The 22,882-nt window shown below is 52.2% G+C and overlaps 2 protein-coding genes across 7 annotated transcripts in view; both read left to right on the top strand.

Annotated features, from left to right (window-relative positions):
• The first annotated feature begins 5,304 nt into the window (after positions 1-5,304).
• On the top strand, positions 5,305-11,610 carry AMBP (alpha-1-microglobulin/bikunin precursor). 3 transcript variants are annotated; one of them, XM_075112069.1, is made up of 10 exons: positions 5,305-5,515; positions 6,521-6,663; positions 6,897-6,973; positions 7,492-7,605; positions 8,095-8,196; positions 8,754-8,791; positions 9,706-9,784; positions 9,875-10,042; positions 10,221-10,397; positions 11,422-11,610. In XM_075112069.1, the coding sequence occupies exons 1-10, from the start codon at positions 5,408-5,410 to the stop codon at positions 11,430-11,432; spliced, it is 1,017 nt and encodes a 338-aa protein (XP_074968170.1). In that variant the 5' UTR covers positions 5,305-5,407; the 3' UTR covers positions 11,433-11,610. The 3 variants fall into 3 exon arrangements, with proteins under 3 accessions (XP_074968170.1, XP_074968171.1, XP_074968169.1); XM_075112070.1 differs by having other exon boundaries at positions 5,306-5,515; positions 10,221-10,295; positions 11,469-11,610; XM_075112068.1 differs by having other exon boundaries at positions 5,306-5,515; positions 11,469-11,610.
• An 865-nt stretch (positions 11,611-12,475) lies between these two features.
• Positions 12,476-22,882, top strand: part of RABL6 (RAB, member RAS oncogene family like 6) — a 61,471-nt gene continuing 51,064 nt past the window's right edge. Inside the window, exons 1-3 of one of the 4 annotated variants that reach the window (XM_075112066.1) lie at positions 17,314-17,351; positions 17,651-17,788; positions 20,603-20,737. Coding sequence is in view for 2 of the 4 variants with exons in the window: in XM_075112064.1 (XP_074968165.1) it covers positions 13,038-13,167; positions 20,603-20,737 (265 nt within the window). In the remaining 2 variants the exon portion in view is untranslated. Of the gene's footprint in view, positions 13,168-17,311; positions 17,352-17,650; positions 17,789-17,824; positions 17,915-20,602; positions 20,738-22,882 lie in introns of those variants that run through there. The other 3 variants (XM_075112064.1, XM_075112065.1, XM_075112067.1) reach the window with 3 other exon arrangements.

The raw sequence follows: 22,882 nt of genomic DNA, 5'->3' as shown, positions 1-22,882 counted from the left end.
CACAGCTGGGGGACAAAAAGGTGTTTGGGAGACAAATGTGGCCCTGGGTGTTCAGAGCATTTGGAGAAGGATACGAAGCAGAAGTGGAGGCTGATGAGCCCAACGCTGCCAGATGGCTGGCCTGGGAGCCAGGGCAGAATAGCAAATGCTTTCACACCAATGCTGGGAGCATAAGGGGAAATGGAACACTTGGCAGCATGCAATGGCACCATGCACCAGGACAAAGAGGGTAACCACCGAGGTACAGCGATGCCCTGGCTACCAGCTTCGTAGGAGTGAGAGAGGATGGGTATGGTTAGGAGGGGGATTGTGTAGAATGAAGTAGTGTAGTGCGCAATGAAGTAGTGTAGTGAAAAAGTGCGCAAAGAAATCTTTGCAGGTGAAAATCCCAGGTTCTAATAATGAAAATGTAACATTCAGACTGCACGTGATAAGAACAGTAAGTAATCTAGAAATATTAAGAGAATGTGCAAACTCAGACGGTGGAGGTGGGAGATTGCTCCCCCCCCCGATACAGACTGGCGTCATCAAGACAAGATGTAGAGATACAATTTGTGGGTGCAGCAAATGAAGCCTCTCGGAGCAGAGATCTATAACCCACAAGCAAAGATGCTCTTCTGGGCTGGATCTTGAGTGCTTGGAACTGGGCTGAAAAGGTACTGGGGGAACCGCTCCATACTAAAAATCACCGCACTACTGGGTCTAACAGTGCAGTGGGACAGAGAAGGCCAAGTATATCCCGTAACAAGTTCAGGAAAGGGAAATATGTAGAAATGGGACACACTATCCCAAAAAAAACCTCCCAGACCCTAAGATCCTAAATATAGCCTGGAGGGTGTTAAAAGGGGTGTGAAAAGCTTGGGTAAAATGTGTGCCACAATTCAAAAAGAAAATCAAGTGGTTCAATAGTCCCCTTCCTGGTTTGACGGGACAGTTAAACGGAGGTACTATGGAAAATGCTTATGTTTCAGAAACAGAAATCTTGTCTAGGAGAGAACAGGAAAGCCCAGAAAACGTGCCAGGTCTGCTGGAAACAGGAGACTAAAAAGCTAAAAATGGATATGCAGAGGACCCTGAAGAAGATGCTACAGTTTGTTGAAGAACATGCCCTTAAACTATCAAAGGTGGAAAGCCAGCTACAGGGATGTCCAGAGGGTAATGGGACCTTCAGGATGATGAGGCCCCACGAAGAAGCTCAGTGTTTTCCCCTGCTGACCAACAGTGGTGGGGAGATCCCCAGGCCTGCCACACGTGCTGCAGCAGGTTGCTCAGAGGAGCCAGACCAATCTGAAGTAAATCTAGAGGAAGCCCCAGACTGATGGGACAAGCTGACCATCAGCGTGTCCCGAGGACAGATGGTGTTTGCTCTTGTCTGGGAAGAACTTACATGTGAAAGCACAGAGGTGCTGGCTGCAGTGTGGTACCTCTCCTTATAAGCAGGCAGTGGGCTGGTGGAAATTGAAACTTTCAGCTATGGAACTGGGGTGCTGGGAGCTAAAAAAAAGGAGATTCTCATTGCTGTAGCAGTGGTGAGACAGCAGAGCCTGTATGGAAGGGTGGGATTGCTGAGCATGGGGAGAGCTGGGGAGAAGCCGCCAGGGCTCCTGCAAAGGGGTGACCCTATGTCAAATACAGAAGATCCAGAGCACATCATTTGTCTGGATCGTCAGAAAGCTTCTGATGAGGCACCATGCCAAAGGTTATTAAGGAAACAAATTTTCTGTGGGAGCAGAAGAAAGGCTCTTCCATGAACTGACAGGTGGTTGAAGGATCAGAAGCAACGTATAGGGCTGCACGGTCACTCTTTAGGATGGAGGACAGTGAGCAGTAGGGTCCCTGAGTGACCAGCCCTTGGACCAGTTTTATGTTGGACGTCTTCATCCATCCCCATGAGAAGGGAGTCAACAGGGAAATCTTCAAGTTCATGGATGACACTGAGCTTTTCAGGATGGCCAAAGGCTGTGTTGATGGCAAGGGTTTTCAGAAGGACCTCACAAAGCCGAGGGGCATAGAGGTAGGAGGAGAGCTTTGGTGTAGAGTAGTGAAGGTGATGCTTCAAGGGAGAAGTGATCAGAGTGGGGCATTGTCATGGAGCTCAGGACAGGTGGTTAAACTCAGGAGAGCTGGGAGCCGTCACTGAGCTGGTAATTTCAGAGAACGATTAATGGGTAGCAGCAGCCAAAAAAAAATCATCAAAATGTTGTATGATTGAGAAGCATGTTGGGATCAAGATGGAAAGTGTTTTGACACTGTACAAAACCTTGGTGAGCCCTCATCTTGAGTGCTGTGTGCTTAAGCTCCAGTTTCCATAGCTCAAGAAGGAGATCGGAGATATAGGAGTTGACTTTCTCTAGACCCATTGTATGAGAGGGGACGGGAAAGGCTGAGACTCCCCTATCTGGAAAGGGGAAGGACAAGGGCAGATATGACTGAGGCCTGCAAAATCATGAAGGTGGTGGACAAGCCAAGTATGAAACTGCAGCAGTCCTTGGAGTAAGGAGCACTAGCAGGTGATGAGTTTAAAACAGAAAAGGTAAAACTTCTTCACATGGCAGGGTTTGAACTTCTAGAGCTTGCTGCTGCAGGAGGGGAAGGAGCCAGACAACACTGGCAGGTTCAGAAAGGGACTGGATGAGCTCATGGACAACAGGTCCATAAAGAGACGCTGAAGGGACTAGGCAGGAGTGTCTCCTCTAACCCATAATACAGCTGGTGGGGAGTGGGAGAGGAGGGGAGTCAGACCTGCACAAATAAATAGCACCTTCTTTATCTGCTGTTGGACACTGAGTCCTGGTGGCCCTCACCTCTGCAGGGGTCTGCCTGATGTGCCACCAGCCACCAGGTCAAGGCATGGGGCCTTGGGGCACTGCTCGCAGTTCCTGGTGTTACCACAGGCTCTGCCGTGCCTCCTGCCCTCACGCCAGCCCCACCGTGCCCCCACAGTGACGCCTGGCCCCGCAGGGCTGCTGGGGGCCTCTCAGCACTGGTGGGGCCAGGGGAATTTGGCCTGTGGGAATTTTCTGGTGGTTTCTCCCCACATTTCTTTTCTGTCCCAACTGGTCTGGAACCAAAGTGTTTTCTAAACTTCCTGCAAATTGGCAGCTCCTTGTGCCCTGCAGCTCCCGCAGGACTGCTGCTGCCCCATCTCCCTGCCGGAGCCATCCACAGGAACGTCCCTCCCCAGGAACCCAGAGCTGCCTGTCCCAGCTGCTGATCCCTGGGGTTGCCAGGCAAGGGACCCCAGCAGCCCCACTCCCTAGAGAGCCATACCCTGCAGAGTCTCCATCGCAGCCCTGTGCTCTGGCAGCATGGGGCATTTCTCCATCCCTGTCCCTGCCAAAGCAGCCATTAAGTGATCCTGGCACGAATGCAGCTGCCACCTCAGGGATGGGGATGGGGACAGTGGGCATGTTTTTGGAAGTGAACAAGGGGATGGGGCTGTGTACCATTTTCCCCGGCCTTTCTCAGGACAGGCAACATGCATGAGCTGAGTTTTGCAGCCAGTACAGCTGCTCCCCAGCTTTTCCAGCAAAGATGGTGCCCACAGGCCCATGGTCACAGTCACACACGGTGTTAGTGTGCACAGAAGAGGGGAGGACTGGGCCGAATGAGCCCCAGGCCTGCAGCTTCCCCAGCTGCTGTCCTTTGGAAGGGAACAGCTCCCTCCGCTCCCCGGGCGCACCAGCAGCAGGACAGGAGCCAAGCAGCAGCAGCAAGGAGGACAACCGGTGCGAGGGTCGTGCATCCTCCTCCCTCCCTTGCCAGGTCCCAGCATGGGGCACACGTGCTCCAAGTGTGGTCCCCAAAGAGGCTATTTAGGAGCGTGTCCTGCATTGTTCACACCTGGGTCCGTCGCTGTTTGGGCACGTTTGTCCCGAGGGGCATTTCTGTGCACGAATGCCATGGGAAGGCCCGGTCCCCGCACGGGCGGTGCGTGGGCAGCCAGCCCTCCCGCACTGACCGTTGCCCGCCAAGCGCCCCAGGACAGCAGGGGCTCCGGCCCCGCTGTGAGCGGTCAACGGCCGTCCCTCCTTTGCAACGCTCCCGGGACCTGTCCCCGCTGCCCGTCGCCGCCCCGGGGGCGTAGCGCGGTCCCCCCGCCCGCCGAGGGCTGCAGCCCGGCGGGGGCCGGGAGCCGGGCCGGGGGGCGGGTGCGGGGCCGGGCTGTCATTCCTTACCGCCGGCTGCCACCTAGCGCTGGAGGGGCCGGGGGCGCCGGGGGCAGCGGCGGCCCCTGCGCGGGGAGCGTCCCCCGGGCCAGCCTCGGCTCATTGCGCCCCCAGCTCGGGGGGCTGGAGCCCAGGGCTGCTTCTGGACCGAGGTGGGCTCCTCCAGAGCGTGAGAGAAGCACTGGGCAGGTTGATGAGGTGGGATCATTAGAGATGCCTCTGCCCCACATCTAAAGGTCTCCCTTGCTCCCGAGGACACTCCAGGTGTGCCACAAGGACGTGCGTGATGAGTTGCTCAGGCTGTCCCAGCCCAGACCATTGCCACCCGGGCAGCCCGTGGAGGCCGGGCAGCACATCCATCAGTCCCATGCAAAGGGCCCATGGGTGGCCCGCGGTGCAGAGGAGGGGTGAAAGTCTGGCCAGCTCCTGCAAGCACATCTCCAACTCTGGCCCTTCTCTGTAAATACTGAGCTGGGGGCTGGCCCAGAGAGGTGCTCCTGCCCTTTGCTCTGTTTGCTGTTTCCCTTGGGCTGTTTGGTTTCAGTTAATCATCCTGCAAAGACAAACAGACGGCATGCCCCATACCTCCCACGCCTGCCGGGCCTGGGATCCCTCAGCCGTGGGGTGGGTGACACCCAGCCGGCTCCTGGGTATTGGCCACTGGCTTAGGACCCCATGGAAGGGGGTCCAGAAGGGGGGCAGGCATCCCAGGGTCTGCTCCCTATGGACACTGGTCAGAGTTACAGTGTGGGGGTGAGCACTGGGGACCCCCTCAGTCCTCTCCTCTCTGTAGGGTCAGGGTGGTCTGCCAGGGCAGGGGGCACCATCAGGGTTCTTTGCAGGACACCAGGGCAGGAATATGAGTCCCAAAGTAGAATAAAGTTGTCAGGCAGGTCCTGTCCCCACGTCTGGGCTAAGCAGTGGTGCAGGAACAGGCACGGGTGAGGAGCTCAGCCCAGCATGGCAGCAGGATTCTCGTCTACCGTCCTGCCCCCCACACCAGCTCTCTGCAAATCCCCACCACTGCCAAGGGCAGCGCTGACCCCCGGGGCCACATGGCTGGGGCGGTGCAGGGCCATCAGCCGCCCCATGCCCCCCCGGCAGGCCCCCCCAGCCAGGCTGGCCGGCCCCGCTGGCTGTGGTCTGAAGGTCACACTGCTGCGCAGTGGGGACAGCACAGAGTCCGGGATCCTGCAGGTGTGCTGGGGCTCAGCAGCACTCTGAAGCTACCAGCCACCATGTTTTGGGGTCTTCTTTCCCTCCTCCTCTTTACCGTGGCCAGTGGGACGCCTGTCAGGGACCAGGATGAGGATATCCAAGTGCAGGAGAATTTTGAGTCTGAGCAGGTAATGGCGGCTTGTGGTCCCTTAATTCTGGGGGCAGAAGGGATGGCCGAAACCTTTATTTAATTTTCCTCCAGAAAGGAGGGAGATGTTACCTATGCCCACGTCAGGCTGTGTGGGACAGGCATTGGCAGTGTGGCCCTCCCAGGATGCTGGTCAGAGAGTGCCCCCCAGACTCACCCCAGCAGGCACCTCAGCAGGGTGGCTGGAGCCCAAATGGCCAGGGCAGATGAAGCCCGTGAGACGTCTGTTGATCTGAGACCTTATTGCTCTCTACAACCTCCTGAAAGGAGGTTGTAGTGAGGTGGGGGTTGGTCTCTTCTCCCAAATCACTGGTGATAGGACAAGAGGAAATGGCCTCAAGCTACTTCAGGGGAAATTTAGATTGGATATTAGGAAAAATTACTGAAAGAGCGGTCAGGCATTGGAACAGTCTGCCCAGAGCGGTGGTGGAGTCACCATCCCTGGAGGTGTTAAAAAAATGTGTAGGCATAGTGTTTGGGGACATGGTTTAGGAGGTACAGTGTTGTCGGGTTGAAGGTTGGACTTGATTATACTAGAGGTCTTTTCCAAGTGTAATAATTCTATGATTCTATGATCTGCCCAGCCCAAGAGGTGTGGGCAGAGCCCGCAGGCAGCCCCAGTGTGCAGGAGTCGTGTGGGATGTAGAGTGCAGATCTGCAGCCAGCCCCATCCCCTGCCAGGATCTGCACAGCCCCACACATGTGCCTAGGTCTAGGCTTTCTTGGGACACATGGTGGGATGCCAGCCTGATGCCTCCAGCCCTGCCTGGTGGTCTGGGGACTCAGGAAAATCCTGCTCGGTGCTGATCCACTTCCCAAATCCTGCAGCAGCTCTGGCGCTGGTGCCCTGCACCATAGGGGGTGCACCATGAAACGCCCCGTTGCTCTCTTGGCCTTGAATATTTCAGCTCTGCAGAAAACCAGGAGATGCCCCACCTCGGTGGAGAGGGCTCATGGTGGAGATGTCCCTTTCTTCTCCCGGCAGATGTACGGGAAGTGGTATGACATCGCCATTGGCACAACCTGCAAATGGATGAAGAACTACAAGGAGAAATTCAGCATGGGCACGCTGGTGCTGGGCCCTGGCCCCAGCACCGACCAGATCAGCACTGCCAGCACCAGGCTGCGGTATGGGGTGCTGATGTGGGTGCTGCGTCTCCCAGGGGCTGGGACAAGACATGGGGGTTGCTTGCTCTGGCTGACATCAGAGCCCTGAGGAGGGGATGGACTGGGTTCACATACCCAATGCCTTGGGCAGGGGGATTTCAGGGGTCCCGTGCCATGGCCTTTGTGCCCCAGACAAGATTTTTGTGCAATAACCAGCAAAAACAAGCAGTTGATTGTCTTCCTCCTCCCTCCAGGCAAGGTGACTGCACTCTCATCTCTGGAGAGTACCAGAAAACCAGCACACCCGGAAAATACACCTACTATAACCCCAGTAAGTTGGACACACTGCCCACCTGCTTGGCCCCAAGAGCTACAGCGTGGCTGGGCAATGAATGGGACACAGCACCGGGCAGATCTGGCTGGGAAAGGGTTCAAGAGAGCAGGGCCTAGAAGCCGCTCCAGAGTTTGGGCCATTTCCAGCCAAAGTACGGAGTGAAGTTGGGGAAAGGGGCTGTTTCAGTACTGTCCCTGCATAGGCATGGGACTATGAGATGTTCAGCCAGATCCCTCTGTCCCCATGGTCCCAAGCTCACGGAAGCTCCCACCAGCCACCCTTCAGGAGCACTGGTTTTATGTCAGTTGTCTGCCACCCTTGGTTTCCAATTCCCTCGACTAAGAAGAGGCTGGTGAGCCTAAATCCAGGGTTGTATCAGAGTCTGCTTCCCAAAAATCAACTATTTTCTTGAATCAGCTGCCTGATTTCAGCCCTCAGCTCTGGGGCTGTCTTACACTGCCCCATTTCTCCCTGAGGGGCAGAAATGATGTCCCCTGTGTCTCTGTCTCACCCAGAATGGGATGTGTCTATCCAGTCCTACGTACTCCGCACCAACTACGAAGAATACGCTGTCATTCTGTTGAAGAAGAAAAGTAGTTTTGGCCCAAGCACCACCCTGAAGCTGTACGGTATGTCTGGCTACAGCTCTTAGGGGCAAACAGGCTCTGAGGTGGGCCCATGCAGCTCAGAAACACCATCCAAGGGTCTCTTTGCCTTGAGGGACCTGACCATGGCTTTGGAAGTGGTGCCTTGAACCAGCTCGTCTTTGGCACCGCAGAGGCTGAATCTTAAGGCTCAGCTTAGAGCCACATCACACAATGAACATCCAAACCAGTCTGTTGTTTGGGATGAAGGTGGCAATATCTGCTTGGAAGAAACCCAGGCCCTGAAGTGGTGGGAGATGCTGTCTTTCATGATCGAGAGACATTAAAACCACTTTGTCCAAGGCCTTGGTCAAGGCTGGTCAAGAATAATGGAGGAGAGGTTGGGTAGGACCAGGAGGCTGGTACTGGGCCTGCCTGCAGCTGCCTGAGCTCTGTGGGTTGGTGAGTGTTTGGTGGGCTGCATGCAGACCTCCTCCCACACCAACCCCGCTCACAGCCTGTTCCCTTGCCTAGGGAGGAGCCCAGAACTGCGGCAGGATCTCATTGAGTCTTTCCAGCAGCTGGCTCTGGAGATGGGCATCCCCGCAGACTCCATCTTCATCCTGGCCAACAGAGGTAACCTAGCACGAGGAAGCACCTCTCCCACTGCCTGTCCCCTCAGCATGTCAGTGCACTGGGGCTGATTAGTGTGTGAGGATGGCAAGATGGGCGGATGGTCAGGGTGGAGGGAGGAGAGGTGAAGGCTTTGGTAGGATGGGTCGGGAAGGAGACAAGCCATGTATCAGCCAAGCTTCCGTCATCTTCCAGTCGGTGGGGTCCTTGCTGGGATGTCAGATCAATGCACCCCACAACGCTGTGCTGGGACAAGGGTGCAGGGGCACTCATGACTGCGCCCCATGGCTGGGTGCTCCCAGGACCTGAAGAGCTCCCAGCTCTGCCTAGGGCCAGAAAGTGCTAGCATGATGCAGGTGAGTGTGAGGATGGTAGGGTGATGCTCCTGCGAGTGGAAGGTGGAAAGCAGCAAGAGGGGAAGAATGCTGGGGTAAAACTGGGAGGGCATCCCCTCCCCCAGGGTCCTGTGTGTGCATGGTACAGGACCACGGTGAGATGAGTTTGTCAGGACACCATCCCTCTCACACGCTGCTGATCTTCTCCTCTGTCATCTGGGCCAGGTGAATGCATCCCCCAGGAGACTGCAACTCCCCCCGAGGTGAGTGGTCCATCCAGGACCTCCTGAGATGGATCAAGGCTGGGACATCCCCTCCAAGCCAAACCTACTGGAGACCTGGTGTCCAGTGTCCAGGGTCCAGGCTCCGTGGGCAGGATATGTTGTTTGGGCAGCAGCTCCACTGACTGCCCTGGGACATGCTCTTTCATCTCCACTGAGGGGCTTTGCCTGTGAGAACGAGGGCACAGACAGGCGCAGTCTGCAGGGTGAGGGCCCCAGGGACCAGGTGGGCACCGGGGCTTGTTTCCCAGTGGAAGACAACAGCCCTTTCCTACTCTGATTTTTTCATGGGGTGAAAGTTGTTGCATGTGGAGTCTGGTGTCTCCTTGCTCCTTGCCTGGCTGTGGGTGCCTCAGCCAGGCTATGGGCTCCCCCTCCAGGGATGGAGAGGCAGCTCAGTGCCTCACTGATCCTTTGGCTACAGTTACCCAGCACCTCCTGATCTTGCACAGGTGAGTTTAGAAGTATTTTCAGGAGGGAATGGGACTTTCGTAGGAGAAAGCCCAGTTGACTTGAGAGCAGGTAACACATCTGGAGGACACACCATCCTGCGTCAGTGAGAGGAGACACATGTCCCCAGCCCAGCACAGGGTATGACTGGGACACTTTGGGTGTCTTTATCCAAAATATACAACCCTGCCATCCAGCTGGGAGGAGCACAGGGCTGGGAAGTCCGTGAGATGTGGAGGGACCATGGCCTCTTGACCCAAGATCGATGACTGGACATGTGCTGGGAGCACTGAAGAGGGTTGGAACCTGCATGGCCTGCAGCACACAGCAGAGCAGCCCCTAACATAGCCCATCCTGGGGGCATCGGGGGTCTGGAGGTGATGGGGTGGGTGGCAGATCCCACAGGGAGGGGCTGACAGCAGCTCTGTGCTTCCTTCCCTGTGCAGAGGGTGCGGAGAGCAGTCCTGCCTGCTGAGGAGGGCTCAGCCGCAGGACCCCTGCTCCCTTACGTCGGCAATAAGGAAGGTACGTCCTAGGGCAGGGGGGCTGCACTGGGCATCGCTCTGCCCTGCAACCCTGTTCGCCTGTGAGAGCCCATGATGTGCTCATCCACAGACTCATGCCGGCTGAGCCAGGACCCTGGGCCCTGCAGCGGGATGCTCTCCCGCTTCTTCTACAACTCCTCCTCCATGGCCTGTGAAACCTTCCTCTATGGTGGCTGTCTGGGCAACGGCAACAACTTCTACTCAGAGAAGGAGTGCCTGCAGGCGTGCCGGACGGAGGGTGAGCAGGGCAACCAGGAGACATCCCAGTGGGGCAAGGGCATGGGAGGTGCCTTTGCTGAGGCATCAGAGGGGATCTGAGAGTGACCTCAAACCCCACGTGTCCAGCATCCATGTGGGAGGTGGGGGGGGGGGGGGCCTGAACCTCCTGCCCTGAGAGCAGCCCCCTGTCCCCACAGCTGCCTGCAGGTTGCCCATCGTCCAGGGTCCCTGCCAGAAGCCGGTGATGCGCTGGGCCTTCGACGCAGCTCAAGGCAAGTGCGTCACGTTCAGCTATGGAGGCTGCAAGGGCAATGGGAACCAGTTCTACTCAGAGAAGGAGTGCAAGGAGTACTGCGGGGCTCCTCTGCTGGCAGGTACCCCCACCCTGCCCACACTCTGCCCACACCACACTGCACTGTGCCAGGGGAGCTGGGGCAGTAGCCTGCACCTGGGGTTGGGACAGGGCAGTCCTGGATCTGGGGTGGGTCTTGGGATGGGTCTGTCCTGGATCTGGATGGGTTCAGGATGGGTCTATCCTGAGTCTGGGATAAGCCCGGGATGGGTTTTTCATTGGTCCAGGATGCATCTGGGGTGAGTCTGGGATGGTTTTGTGCTGTGCCTGGGAAGAGCCTGTCCTGGGTCAGGGACTCTGATGGACTGAGGAACATCATCATTAATCTACAGACAGTATTGCACAGCAGGGTACAAATAGGCTGCAGACATACTGAGGCTGTGACTGAACTTCAAAACAGTCTCCGTACAAGGGGGAATGGCCCCAAGCAGGCTGGGGTGCAGTGGGGAGCAGTGGAGGCGACAGCCTCCAGGCAGGGGATGCCAGTGAGGGAAGAGGGGCTGAAAGATTTGGGAGGGTGTAGGGACCCTGACACCAAATAAGGACCAAACCGGGGTCCCCGCCAGGGGTGTACTCTCCACGCGATGCCTGCTAGACCCTCCAGCTCTAGTCAGCACAGGGGTTTCCATACTGAACCTCCTTGGGAAACACAACGGGCACTGCTCAGCCCTCGGGTGAACGGAAAACAGGTTTTCAGGAGCATGGCAGGGGAAGTCTTCCCGCAGAGAGGGGTGAGCTCAGGGGTCTTCAACCACAGCCAACCCTGAAAGAGCCTGCTCCCAGTGGGGCAGCAGCTAGGGGCTTACTGTGTCCCCACAGATGGGAGATGGGGCCAGAGTAACTTGTCTTAGGGCAAAGTCCATCTTTTATTATCCCTATCACCAATATAAAGTGCAGTAATGCCACCATGGTGGGTGGTGGGACACAAAGTGACATTGCAGGACAGCACGGGGGTGCATGGAGGATCTAGACTGCTTGCCCCATCACTGACAGCAGGGACAAAGTGGGAAGCAGCAACCACAGCTGTCTGTCTGTGGGGCGCGGAGGGGGTCTGTAGGTCTGCCCATCACCCTGTGCATGTCTCCGCTTGCAGAGGACGAGGAGTTTCTGCATCTGTCAAACTGACACCGGTGGAGGATGAGCTGCCAGCACCCAGCACTGGGGCTCCACAGGAGGGTGCCAGGAGCTGCTGGCAGCACAGGAGGTGCCTCCAGCAGTAAATGTCTCTAATGTAACCAATGAGTCCAGTGTTCATCCTCAAGCTGGTGGGGAGCAGGGTGGGGAGTCAGGGAGAGGCAGGGGATCACTGGCCTCCCCAGTAGGATGTCCCCCACTCTGCGGGGCTGCTGGGTGCTCCCCATGGAGTCTCTCACCCTTCCTCATCCCTCTGCCCACATGGTGCTGGGTGGCCCACCAGGGCACCAAGGGTGTCAGGGCGTCCCGCTGGGTGGGGTTCGGCCCCCCATTTCCCAGGGGATGGTGATGGGCAGCTGGGAAGAGATCAGCAAGGTGGGGAACAGGTGCCTGCTCCTCCCTAAAGATGAACAATTGCTGCTGCATGGCAGTCATGGTGGGACTGGGAAGGCACAGTCATAGGCCAGGATAGGGATCATGGGTGGGTTACATGGGGTTTACAGCAAGGCATATTGGGTGTCAGAGGGGACCCTGAGGGGTCACAGGAAGGAATTATGGGGCTATGAGGGTCACAGGGGACAACTGGGGTTGTCACAGGAGGGGATTACAAGGTTTATGGAGATTACAGGAGGCTATAGGGGTCCCAGGAGGGGGTTAGAAATGTCGGGGGGGGGGGGGGGGGGGCGTCCCAGGGATGCTGGGGTGGCCCCAGGAGGGGATTATAGTAGTTATGGGGGTCATGGGGCAACTATGGAGGTCCCAGGAGGGGGTTACAGGGTTTCTGGGGGTCGCATGAGGGGGAACTATGAAGCTTAGAGGAGGGGACTGTGAGGGTCTTGGGGGGCTATGAGGGTCCCAGGAGGGGATGACAGGGCTTATGGAGGTCGCATAAGGGGACTGCGGGGGTCTGGCAAGGGTAAGGTTACAGTCGGCCTTGGGGGGGTCAGAGGGGGTCCTGGGGGGTCGCGTCCACGGTGTACCAAGACCCGCTTGTGCCCCGGCCGCCGGCCGCGCTCCGCGCCCTGCTGGCCCCTGCCAGCCGCCGTACCCGGCGCCGCGCGCGCCCCGTTCCCCGGCGGCGAGGCGGAAGAGGCAAGATGGCGGCGGCGGCGGGAGCCCCGTGCAGCCTCCGCTCCCGGCGCCTGGCCCTCAGCGGCGGCGCCCGGCGGGGCTAAGCCGCCGCCCCGGCCCCACGGACCCCTTCCCCCGCGCCGCCCCGACCCCGGGCCATGCCCGGCTAGCGCCCCTTCCCCGTCACACGACGGGGCCCGGGCTGAGCCCCCTCCGCTCCCCTTGTCTCTCTGCCGCGTCGCGCCGGGCCGGGCCGGGCCGGGCCGGACCCGCACACCTCTGCCCTGCCGAGCCCGGGAGGCCCCTCATGGCCGGTCCAGCCCTGCCCCGGTCCTGATTCACCCGCGCCCTCCGAGCCGTGACCTCCCCTATGCCCCCCCCGAGGCCGCCCTGCCCCTGAGCCCCAGAGCGGCAGCCCTTTTCCTGGAGGTGGTGGCGCAGGTGCGGGACCAGAAAAATGTTCTCAGCCCTGAAGAAGCTGGTGGGCTCGGACCAGACTCCGGTCAGAGACAAGAATATCCCCGCGGGGCTGCAGTCAATGAACCAGGCTCTGCAGAGGAGGTTTGCCAAGGGAGTCCAGTATAACAGTGAGTCGGAGCCCTGCCTCGGGGGGTCTGTCGGGGGGCACAGCCAGCCCCGGGTGGGAGGCAAGCCGCATCGGTCCATGCCATCTGATGCCCCAGAGCGTGCCCAGGGACCTCGGTGGGACTGTGAAGTGCATATGCTTTCATTGTGCGTGGTGGTGCTTTTGCCAGTATTTGCCCAAAGCCAAGTTTGCAGTTAAATGTTAGAGCGTGTGGGAGGAGTAAGGGATGGGAAACTTTCATCTTCCTGTGCGGGACTTGGGAACCTGTAGTGCAGCAGTGTCCCCAGTCAGCAGATGTCCTGAACACCTGCCTGCTTTCCACTGACTGTGGCACAAGAGAGGGCTCCTTGTAAATCAATTTTTGTCAGTTAAAGTATCAAGAGAGTAACTCCCCTGAGTGTGTGGGTGACCTTCCCTGCAGCCCAGGATAATGGTATTTGTAATTATGCTCTAGTGGTTATATGATAAGGGTCTATTGAAAAGCTCTGCCCTGGCAGGTTTTAATAAAAGGTAAGTGATGTATGCCTTTATGGGCCTTTGGTACATAATTTGATGCCGACCATCTTTTCTGCAACTGATACATTTGCTGTTTTCTCAGGGAATGTTTTCAGAACTTCTTTTCCTTTCAGTGTTGAGCTTAGGGGTTGCATTTTTCCCTTGAAGCTCAGTAAAGGTTACTTCTAATATAATGTTTCAGGAGGGCATCGCAAGTATGCGGAATACATCCCAAAGTAACAATTGTGAGATGGGGATGGTAGTTATGTCATCCTTGCTGAAAATAGATGGTACCAGAGAGTGTTGCGAGTATCAGCTCATCTGTGTGGATCCAGACAGGCAGTGAAGTCAGATTGCAGAAGGCAGTTGAGAAGGAGACTGATTTGTAAATGTGGCACTGAATAATTTCCGTAAAGGCACACATGCTGGAGGAATAGAGCTTATGTTGGATCTTAATCTGAAACAGAACATGAAGGGAGAGGTTAGCACTTTGGGGTTTGGGGCTTTTTTTTGCTTTGTTTAGTATTATCACTATTGAATGTGCTTTTGAACTCATATGTTTTGAAGCTCTCTGCTTTACTAGGGAGAGCATTGGGTGCCTTTATCCACAGCACATCTGTTAGATATGCCAGTAGTGCTTACTTTAGAAAATTAGTGCCTTAGCAAGCAGTACTGAATGTGAACAGAAGCACAGTGGTGCTGTTAAGACACATGATCTCCAGTGAAAGACGGGGTGAGGATGTGCTGTGGAATTCAGCATTGCATCATTAAACACGTACCTGGAGATCTGCTAGTTAAAAACTATTGATTTGTGCAGAGGCTTTGTGCAGCCCACAGACCAGAACACATCCACGTGCTTCACTAGTCCATGTTTGAGATCAGGTAGCTAATACTAGCTTGTGAATTAAGTACGAGAAAGCAGTTCACTTTTCAGAGAGTGAATGTTTGTGCTGCAGGTAGTACGGATCAGCTGCATCCTGCTGGCACAGCAGTCGGTGGGGACAACTCTGTTACATGTTCACTAACTGCATTGTCAGTGAACCTGCATGGATGTGTACCTGCTTGCCATTAATACAGCAAGGCCAAAAATGCCAATGGCTGAGCTACCAACTGCAGCTTTGCTGCTTTTTGTCTTGTTACTGAAAGCTTCGGGAAGCTCTTTGGTTTGTGCCTTGTTTTATCAGGATTTGTGTTGTAGTTACTGCTTTCTTATCTGGAATAAAACTGCAGCTTTCTGTCACTACCTTAAGGGAAGATTTCCAATCTCCATAGTAACTCTTCCTAGGGTTGCTGTTATATAATATTTGTAGGAGATACAGGCAGGCTTACGAAAGGTCTTCAAAGTACCCTACATAGCCACAGCACTGGGTAGATGGGGAAGGTTCCAGCACAGTGTGGTTACCGTCTAAGTTGAAGGTGGGTTGTGGTGGGCTGTCATTACAAGGGCCGTTGCTCAGGAGGGGCAGAGCTGCAAATCTTATGCATTGCCAATGATCCTTTCCTAGCCAATACGTGACATGAAGCAGGGGGGTGCAAAACGTGTTTTTGTAGCCACCATTAACACACACGAATCTTTAAGACTCTCTGTTCCCCTGGAGTTGCCTGGACCTAAACCAAAACAAGCTGTGATGACTGGTTTTACAAATATGTTTCCTTGCTTGCACAGACCATTACTGATGCTGAACTGAAGCCTGTTTCCTTCCCAGAAATATATTTAGTGTGCTGAGAATGCCTTGAGTTGCTGCTGATAAAGTGGGCAGCAAACGGCTGGGACATGGGCCTTATCACCTTATCACCTGGCTCTTGGTGCCTTGCTGTGTGGCTCAGAACAGGCCGTGCTGTGACAGCCTTCACAGCTGTTAAGTACATTTTGTAACCAGACGGCCCCACCATTTGAGTTGATACTGAAGATTGTGTGGCGTTTTCATGGCACTGAGGATTATAAGCACTGGATAGTATGTTGAACTGAAAAGATTTGTTTTGATGGTGTCTCTCAGTTAAGTTTTCAAAAGGAAGAGTGTTGTAGCATGGGTAGGTTTAGATTTCTAATGAAATTACAAGAGCAAAGGCCAGTATTGGTCCTCAGCAGCAGCTACTTCCTCTGCATGGGACATCCTATTCCAAAACAAAAGCATTTTCATACTGCGTTCCCAGCACACACACTCTTTATTTGCTTTCTTTATCATCTCCATGGACCCTCTGCATTTTACATACTGTGGCCCTAATAACAGTAGAGTTCCCTGACCACTATGGAGGGTACCAAGACAAAAATTATGTGGGACTGTGCCATGTATGTAATGGCTCAGGTGTTTATGGGAGGTCACAGTTCCAAGTATGGGGAAACAATCTTTGTAAAAATTTCCTCTTTTTTTCCTGCTTGGAATAGCCTGAACTTGGACCAGGTCTGCTGCATCACTGTTAGGATGACTGTGCTGGCCCAGGGAGGGTAGCACAGGCCAGAGCGAGTAGGCTCAGTGGAGAGTGAGCAAGGTGGGTCTCGTTCCTTTGGCTGTGGTGCTTGTTTAAAGAAATTACAAGGCAAATTACAGAATGAAGTACCAGCACCAGGCTACTCAAATGTGAAAGTTTCTGTAAGGCAGTGATGGGCAAACAAGGGTGAAATGAATGGTTCTGGCTGGGTTACACTGACAAGAGGATTCCCTGGGAGTTACCCATTGGTGGTTGGTCAGTGACAGGAGCAAAAGACATGGAAGTGTTACAGGTTCAGATCCATCTGTCCCGTTGCCCAGAACATGGTACGCCTTCTGCTCTGCGATTTATTCTTAACACTGCATCCAGTGTGCACCACCTGACAAACCCCACCACTGTGTGTGCCTGGAGCATGGGCTGCCCTCCTGGTGAGCTGCAGGCCTCCCTGGAACAGTCACCAGTGCTGGGATACCAAAGTCAGTAGCTCCAGGAATTCCCCGCAGTCCCTCCCCTTATGCCTTTTCTGCCTAAAATGTGCTTTAAAAGACAAAACTTAATTAATACTGTGTATTCTTTTGGTAATCATTATAGTCCTTACTTCTTTTGTGTTGTTTTAGAGTAGTAGTTCCCAGACTCTGTAGTTTCAAGTATTTTCGTTCAGCACTACTCCCAAAAGGAAGGCTTCCCCTCTTCCTCCTGCCTCCCATCTTATGTTTTCTGCTACTGCTGACCCAGGTGTTTGTGCAACTTGTGGAAAACCTGCTTTGACTGCTGTTTGGCCTGTTCCCACTGGGAAGCGTGCTTGGGGCGTCTGCAGATCAGGTGTGCTTCTTTTGGCAGCAGAACCAGCTTAAAGCGTTGGAATTGCAGCCTTGTAGCCACAGTCCCAAAGACCTTAATGAGGGCAAGGTTATGACCCTCCATATGGGAATTATTAGCAGAGAAGTTCAGGGGTCTTTGCTGCAGGGTCTGAGATCCTTACTTGCTGCACCGTCCTGGGGCAATGTGGGCAGTGGTGGGAGCTCCTGATTTCTAGTTCTGGGTTGGTCTGAGACCTTGCTCTCTGGGCCTGCATCTTCACTGCTCTGCTTCCATTTCCCTATCTGGAAAATGGAGATCCTTCTGTTTTGCCTGATGCAGTGACAATATGAATAAAGTGATTTGTTTAGCTTTTTCCTCACATCTTGATCTCTTCCCCATCCCTACCCTTCTTCCCACAGATAATTCTCCTGTTTTGCTACAAACCTATGGCTGTTTGCAGTAAGTACTGATTTAACTTAAAATCAAAATAAGGCATCAATTGTTATTGTCCCATAGGTGACAGTACTAACCTCACCCATAATTACTGGTCCTCCTCCTGTGTTCAGACACAGCCAGGCCTGCGATGTACCTGCCTGGCTGTGCCCTGAAGCTCACTCAGCTCTTCTGTCTTGCAGATGCCTGTTGCTGAGTACACCTGCCCTAGACAAAGTCCCAAATACAGATCTTGTTTTGCTAAAAATTATTTATGTCGCCTGCCTTCTTCCTGTTCTGTTTTTAAAGACTTTTTCTTTCTTCAGGAAGAGAAGTCAGTGAGAACTCATGCACTATGCAGGAGGAAAGAGATCCTAGCATGGAGTGTGCTGAAGCTGGAAAGGGCCTTTGAACCTGTTCAAACTAAGCATGTGGTGCCACAAGCACCCTCCGTTGATCTAAATGTGAGCTGCTGAGGGGTAGGGGTGATGTCGTTGCCACTCCAGCTGTGCCTCCCGTGTGCTGCTCCTACTGCTCATGCAGCTGGGCACTTGAGCTAGGGAAGAAAACTGTAGAGGAATAATTTTGGGGTTAGTTTTCAGCCAGTTCAGTTCCTTGATCCAGCTCAGTGTGTAGCTGCATAAATAATGCTGTTGGCACTAGGAAGGTCCCAGGGGAGGTAAGATTGCCTTCTGGGGAGGGCTCACAGTCAAGTCACCTGGGAGTGATCCTGAAAGTGCATCTTGAGCAGCCTCACTCTTTAAGGAATGGTCTATTTGTCCCTTAGAACTCACTTTGAAGGTATCTCATGCCATACTTCATGGGGGAGTATAAATTTTAAAATGTCTAAGGTAGGCAGTGAGAGCATTTAGAAACGCTTGGGTTTTAAAGGGGCAAATGGAATATCATTCTGCCTATGCCATGGACTTGCTGCATAGATTAAGAAAAATGAAAGGAATCCTCCATTGATTTTTTCACCATCTGTGAGTAGGAAACAGAATCACACAGAGGGCGACAGGAAATGGTTTGTTGTCTCTGCAGAGGTGCTCTGGGACCTGTAAGTGAAGTGATTTTTGCCCTTATTATCCTTTTGCTCTTTTAATAAGTAACTTTTAAAAAGAATAAACAGCAGTGCCTCTCAGTGTACAACAACAAAAGGATAGTGGAACTGCAGCACAAAATTTCACCAGACAAAACTCTTCCATAGACTTTGCATATGTTGTTTGTTTTACCTTAAGGTTTATCTCTGAAACTTTTTTCCTGAAATGTCAGCAATTACTCCTGAGTCACAGTAGAAGGCAGCCTTCAGACTGAGATTTCCTTGCCCAAATGATGATGCACAACGTAATGTTAATCACCTGAATCTGCCATTAGATGTCTCTGAGTGGCCCATTTTCTAAGGGGTAATAGCTTCTATTCAAAACACAAGCATAAACATTCTGTTCAAGTCAAGCTTCCTTTCCCAATAGCCTTGTGATTGCCACTTAAAACGAGGACGGTATTTAAAAAAAACAATCCTATAATGTAACAGAAAATTTAGAACTTTCTGAAAACATACTGTTTTCAGAAAGAACAAAGTAACGTTAGGGTAGGGGCTGGAAAGTTCATTAATTGCTACAGAAGTTACTTTCCTGGGTTGTGTACAGTTTATGACATTTTGGACACTTCCTTGGGAGGGTTTGAGTGAATTTCTCCACTGACTGACTTTCCTCGCTGCAGATACAAGCACAGGCCTGTGGTGGTAGGTCAGCTGAGTGGTCTCAGCAGCTGGTGGTAGGGGAGCCGGTGTGCCTTTGCCTGAGGCTGCAGGTTCTGAGAATGCCTTTGCCGAGTGTCATCAGTACACCTGCACCTAAAACCAGCTAAGAGATGGCTCTGGTGTTGGAGACTGTCCCTCTGACACACGGAGGACCCACAGAGATTCAGTTTCTCTTGGTTTTATTTCACTGTTATTTAAGTGAGCGTATGTCCCCAAAGCAGCATGCTTGTTTTGGTTCAGTTTAGCTTGTTTCTAATGCAGGAAAGATAGACTGATTTTGATTTAATTTTAATCAAACTGTGACCATCAACAGAGACAGTTTGGTGAATTTATTGGGGGCAATTTAAGATAAACCCCTGTGAATGTAAACTACCTTGCCCCTTGTCCTTGCCAGGGATTGCCTGGCATTGAGACTACCTGGGCTGTGAGCTGTAGCAGCTGAATAGCAATATACAGTCTTGTTCTGCTTCCCCTGAAAAAGGGGATGCTGCCCCAGCACAAGAAATCTGGGGATATCTGAGAGTGACGTCAGCTTAACTCTGTACTGATGTTCACCAGAAGCTGCTTCTCAGCTCTTCCAACACCATCCCAGAAGAACAGTTTCACCAGTGGCAGGGGTCAGAGTCACACACCTTTGGGATGTAGGGAGCAGCACTTCTGAACGCAAGACCCTGCCTGATCGGCTCAGCTGAAGACTGGTCCTTGAGCTTTCAGTGGGCAGCTGGGTCTAGGAAGAGAGTAGGAGGCTGAGGGGACACTATATCGCTCTCTACAACTACCTGAAAGGAGGTTGTAGCGAGGTGGGGGTTGGTCTCTTCTCCCAAGTAACAAGTGATAGGACAAGAAGAAATGGCCTCAAGGTGCCCCACGGGAGGTTTAGACTGGATATTAGGAAAAAATTTTTCATCAAAAGGGTAGTCAAGCATTGGAACAGGCTGCCCAGGGAAGTGGTTGAGTCACCATCCCCATTGGTATTTAAAAGTCATGTAGAGGTGGTGCTTAGGGATATGGTTTAGTGGTGGACTTGGTAGTGCTGGGTTAACAGATGGACTTGACCTTAAATGTCCTTTCCAACCTAAACAATTCTATGATTCTGTTTTCTCAAGGAATGAGAGGTGTTTAAGGAGAAATGGGAATGATAGAGGAGGTAATTGAAGGACGAGCCTGGCAAAAAAGAACAGCAAAGGAATAAGGTATGGCAGAGTGGGAGGAGTAAGGGCTAGGTAGAGGTAGGAAAGGCAGGAGGATGGAAGGAGCAAAGACTTAGCTGGCTGAAGTTGTGCAGATATTGAAGATTCAATCTTGAAGTTAGTTCTTTCTGCTGAGCTAGTGAGTGGCTGAATAAACACTAATTTTAATGACTGAGGCTCATGGTTTTTTAACAAACCGCATCATGCCTATATAATATGGGAGAACTATTTACATCTGAATAATGCTTGCAAAAAGTTAACATCCTTTTCACAGCATTCTCTGATTTGTTTTTAATCAACTTTATTTGTCTTCTTGCTCTCTTCCCCAGTGAAAATTGTCATCCGAGGGGACAGGAACACTGGGAAAACCACACTCTGGCACCGACTGCAGGGAAAGAAATTTATTGAGGAATATATTCCAACTCAGGAGATCCAAGTCACCAGCATCCACTGGAATTATAAAAGTAAGACAGAAGAGGGTGGAGGGAGTGACAGTCATGGGGCAGTGCCTTCGGGGTAGAAATTCCACCACAGCTTTGTTTGCTTCTTTCTTCTGTGTCTGCTTGGGAGATAAAATGGTCTCTCATTACTCTTGTTGTTTTAATTTATTATTCACAGTTTCTCAGTCATGTTTTTAATAACTTTACTCAGGAACTATATGTTGTTAATGCGAAAGGATAGGTCTTTGGAAGCCACAATTCAAGGAAAGTGTTTAACAGGTGATCCAAAAGATTGGAAATATTTGTGATACATTTGACTTAATGAAAACAGGTTTGTTATGGAAATCTGTCTCTGAGGTAACCCTGCTTTTAGTGTTACTGCGTTGCGTAGAAGTGAATAGCATGGTGCAGACTAGTTTTTTAGTGATTAAAATTTAAAGAGCATCCTCTAACTGGTGAAGGTGTAGTTTTAAACACAGTTGTAGTACTAATAACTGTAGGCTGACTTACTGAAGCACAGAACTATCTTATCAGTAGCTTTAAGTGCTTTTTTGAGTCTGAGAGATGAAGTGTGAATTCTTTTTGTTTTCCCATCTGCTCTAACAGTATAAAGTGGCTATGAAAGCCCTGGATCTTGCCTGGAGAAGATGCTGCAGGCATTGAAATTGCATAAGGCGACAGTTCAACAGTGCATTAAGTCTGGCTTTCAGGTTCCTGATCAAAAATGTCACAGCCTTGTGGAGGGAACTACTGACTCAATATGAACTTGCTCTGTAAGACTGATTTTGCTTTAAAAAAAAAAGGTCAGCAGTTTGTTGTTATCAGACCTTGTCCATCTGCACTACTCTGGCATTTTCTTGAACAAGGTACTCTCTGTCTCCTCACAGCTGCGGGGAAAAAAAAACCCATGTAGTTTGGTTAAACACCAATTCTAATTCACCAATCAAATTTGTATTGCTGGATAATGCCATGATGCCCACGTCTTGTGATAATGATCATGGAGCCACAGGGTGTGTTCACCAGCAGTCAGCCTTGGGACAGTGCTCTCACAACCTCTGTTGCCTTCATAGGGTTCAACACAAGGAGAGCGAGCAGATACTGCTGTTGTATGTTCACAGGTAACCAGAGTTCTGGAGAGTCTTGTGCCCTTATGAAGACGGGCTTCCACATGAGTCAGTGCTCTCTTGACAAAGGTTGAAAAGGTTTGTAAGAATGGATGGTTGATTTGCCTTGGATGTGGGAGAGCAACAGGTCATCCTTCCTCAGTGAAACTAGCGGTTTTCTTTCACTCAGGATCTGATGTTGAGCTAAGCCTGATGTCACAGGTTTTCAGATTCTTTGATGGGGGCTCTCCAGGTGACCGTGATACAAAAGTGTGCCTGTTAGCTTCTATGTCTCTTCATAAAGTATCTTTATTTTGGGTACCGTCTTCCTGATGTTCTGCCTATCAACTGGCCCAAGGTGTTGACAGAGTTGCAGTGTTCACGTGGTGGTGTTCCCCATCTGCAGCAAAACCTCTCGCATGTTCTATTTTAGCTGTGGCATCCTTCCCCCAGGCTCCTCATCCTCTCTCTCAGAACATCAGCCCATCAGTTATTGATGTGTGAATATAGAGCATACAGGTTGTTTGGATGATGGAAACTATCTCAGAAATCAGACTGGAGTGCTTCAGCTGAAGCAGACTTACATCAGAGTAGGAAATTAAATACCTCTTTCTTAGATACCCAAGTCTAAAGAGTGCACAAAATGTTAATTGTGCGTTTCTGCAATATCATGGGTAAAAGCTTCAGAATTCAGTTTCCTCTCTAATCTGTGTAGATAATAAAAGTGCTGTTTGTAAATACAGCCTGGGAGTCTGGCATTTGATTTCTAAGAGGCTTATCCATACCTAATCGTTTTTGTATATATGAAGAGGTATACAAAATGTAGGTATATAGGCTTTTGTACACATGCAAAAAGGTGTTTGGAGACTGTTCCATATGTAGAAAGATCTAGTCATCTCAAGTGTTTCTGCATATTTTAGGGACTATATGTTCTTTTACTGAGCTGAAGCTTAGGCACTGGCATTTTCAGTATGGATGCAATCCTGGAGTAGAAAACAGCTACATGTGAGGCCAGCTTTTGCTGTATGTTGGTAACCACAGGTGTGTTTGTTATTTCTAGTGCTTA

This window comes from Phalacrocorax aristotelis, chromosome 17 (genome assembly GCF_949628215.1).
Source record: "Phalacrocorax aristotelis chromosome 17, bGulAri2.1, whole genome shotgun sequence".
Taxonomy (NCBI): domain Eukaryota; kingdom Metazoa; phylum Chordata; class Aves; order Suliformes; family Phalacrocoracidae; genus Phalacrocorax; species Phalacrocorax aristotelis.
Note: the sequence above shows the minus strand (reverse complement) of the source record. Positions and strands in the feature narration are given on the sequence as shown.

Excerpts from the sequence above, each read along its gene's own strand:
- AMBP (XM_075112068.1), top strand. The coding sequence starts at position 5,408 with ATGTTTTGGGGTCTTCTTTCCCTCCTCCTCTTTACCGTGGCCAGTGGG. Across the intron at positions 5,516-6,520 it reads AGAATTTTGAGTCTGAGCAG|ATGTACGGGAAGTGGTATGA; the intron begins GTAATGGCGGCT and ends TTCTCCCGGCAG. Across the intron at positions 6,974-7,491 it reads ATACACCTACTATAACCCCA|AATGGGATGTGTCTATCCAG; the intron begins GTAAGTTGGACA and ends TGTCTCACCCAG.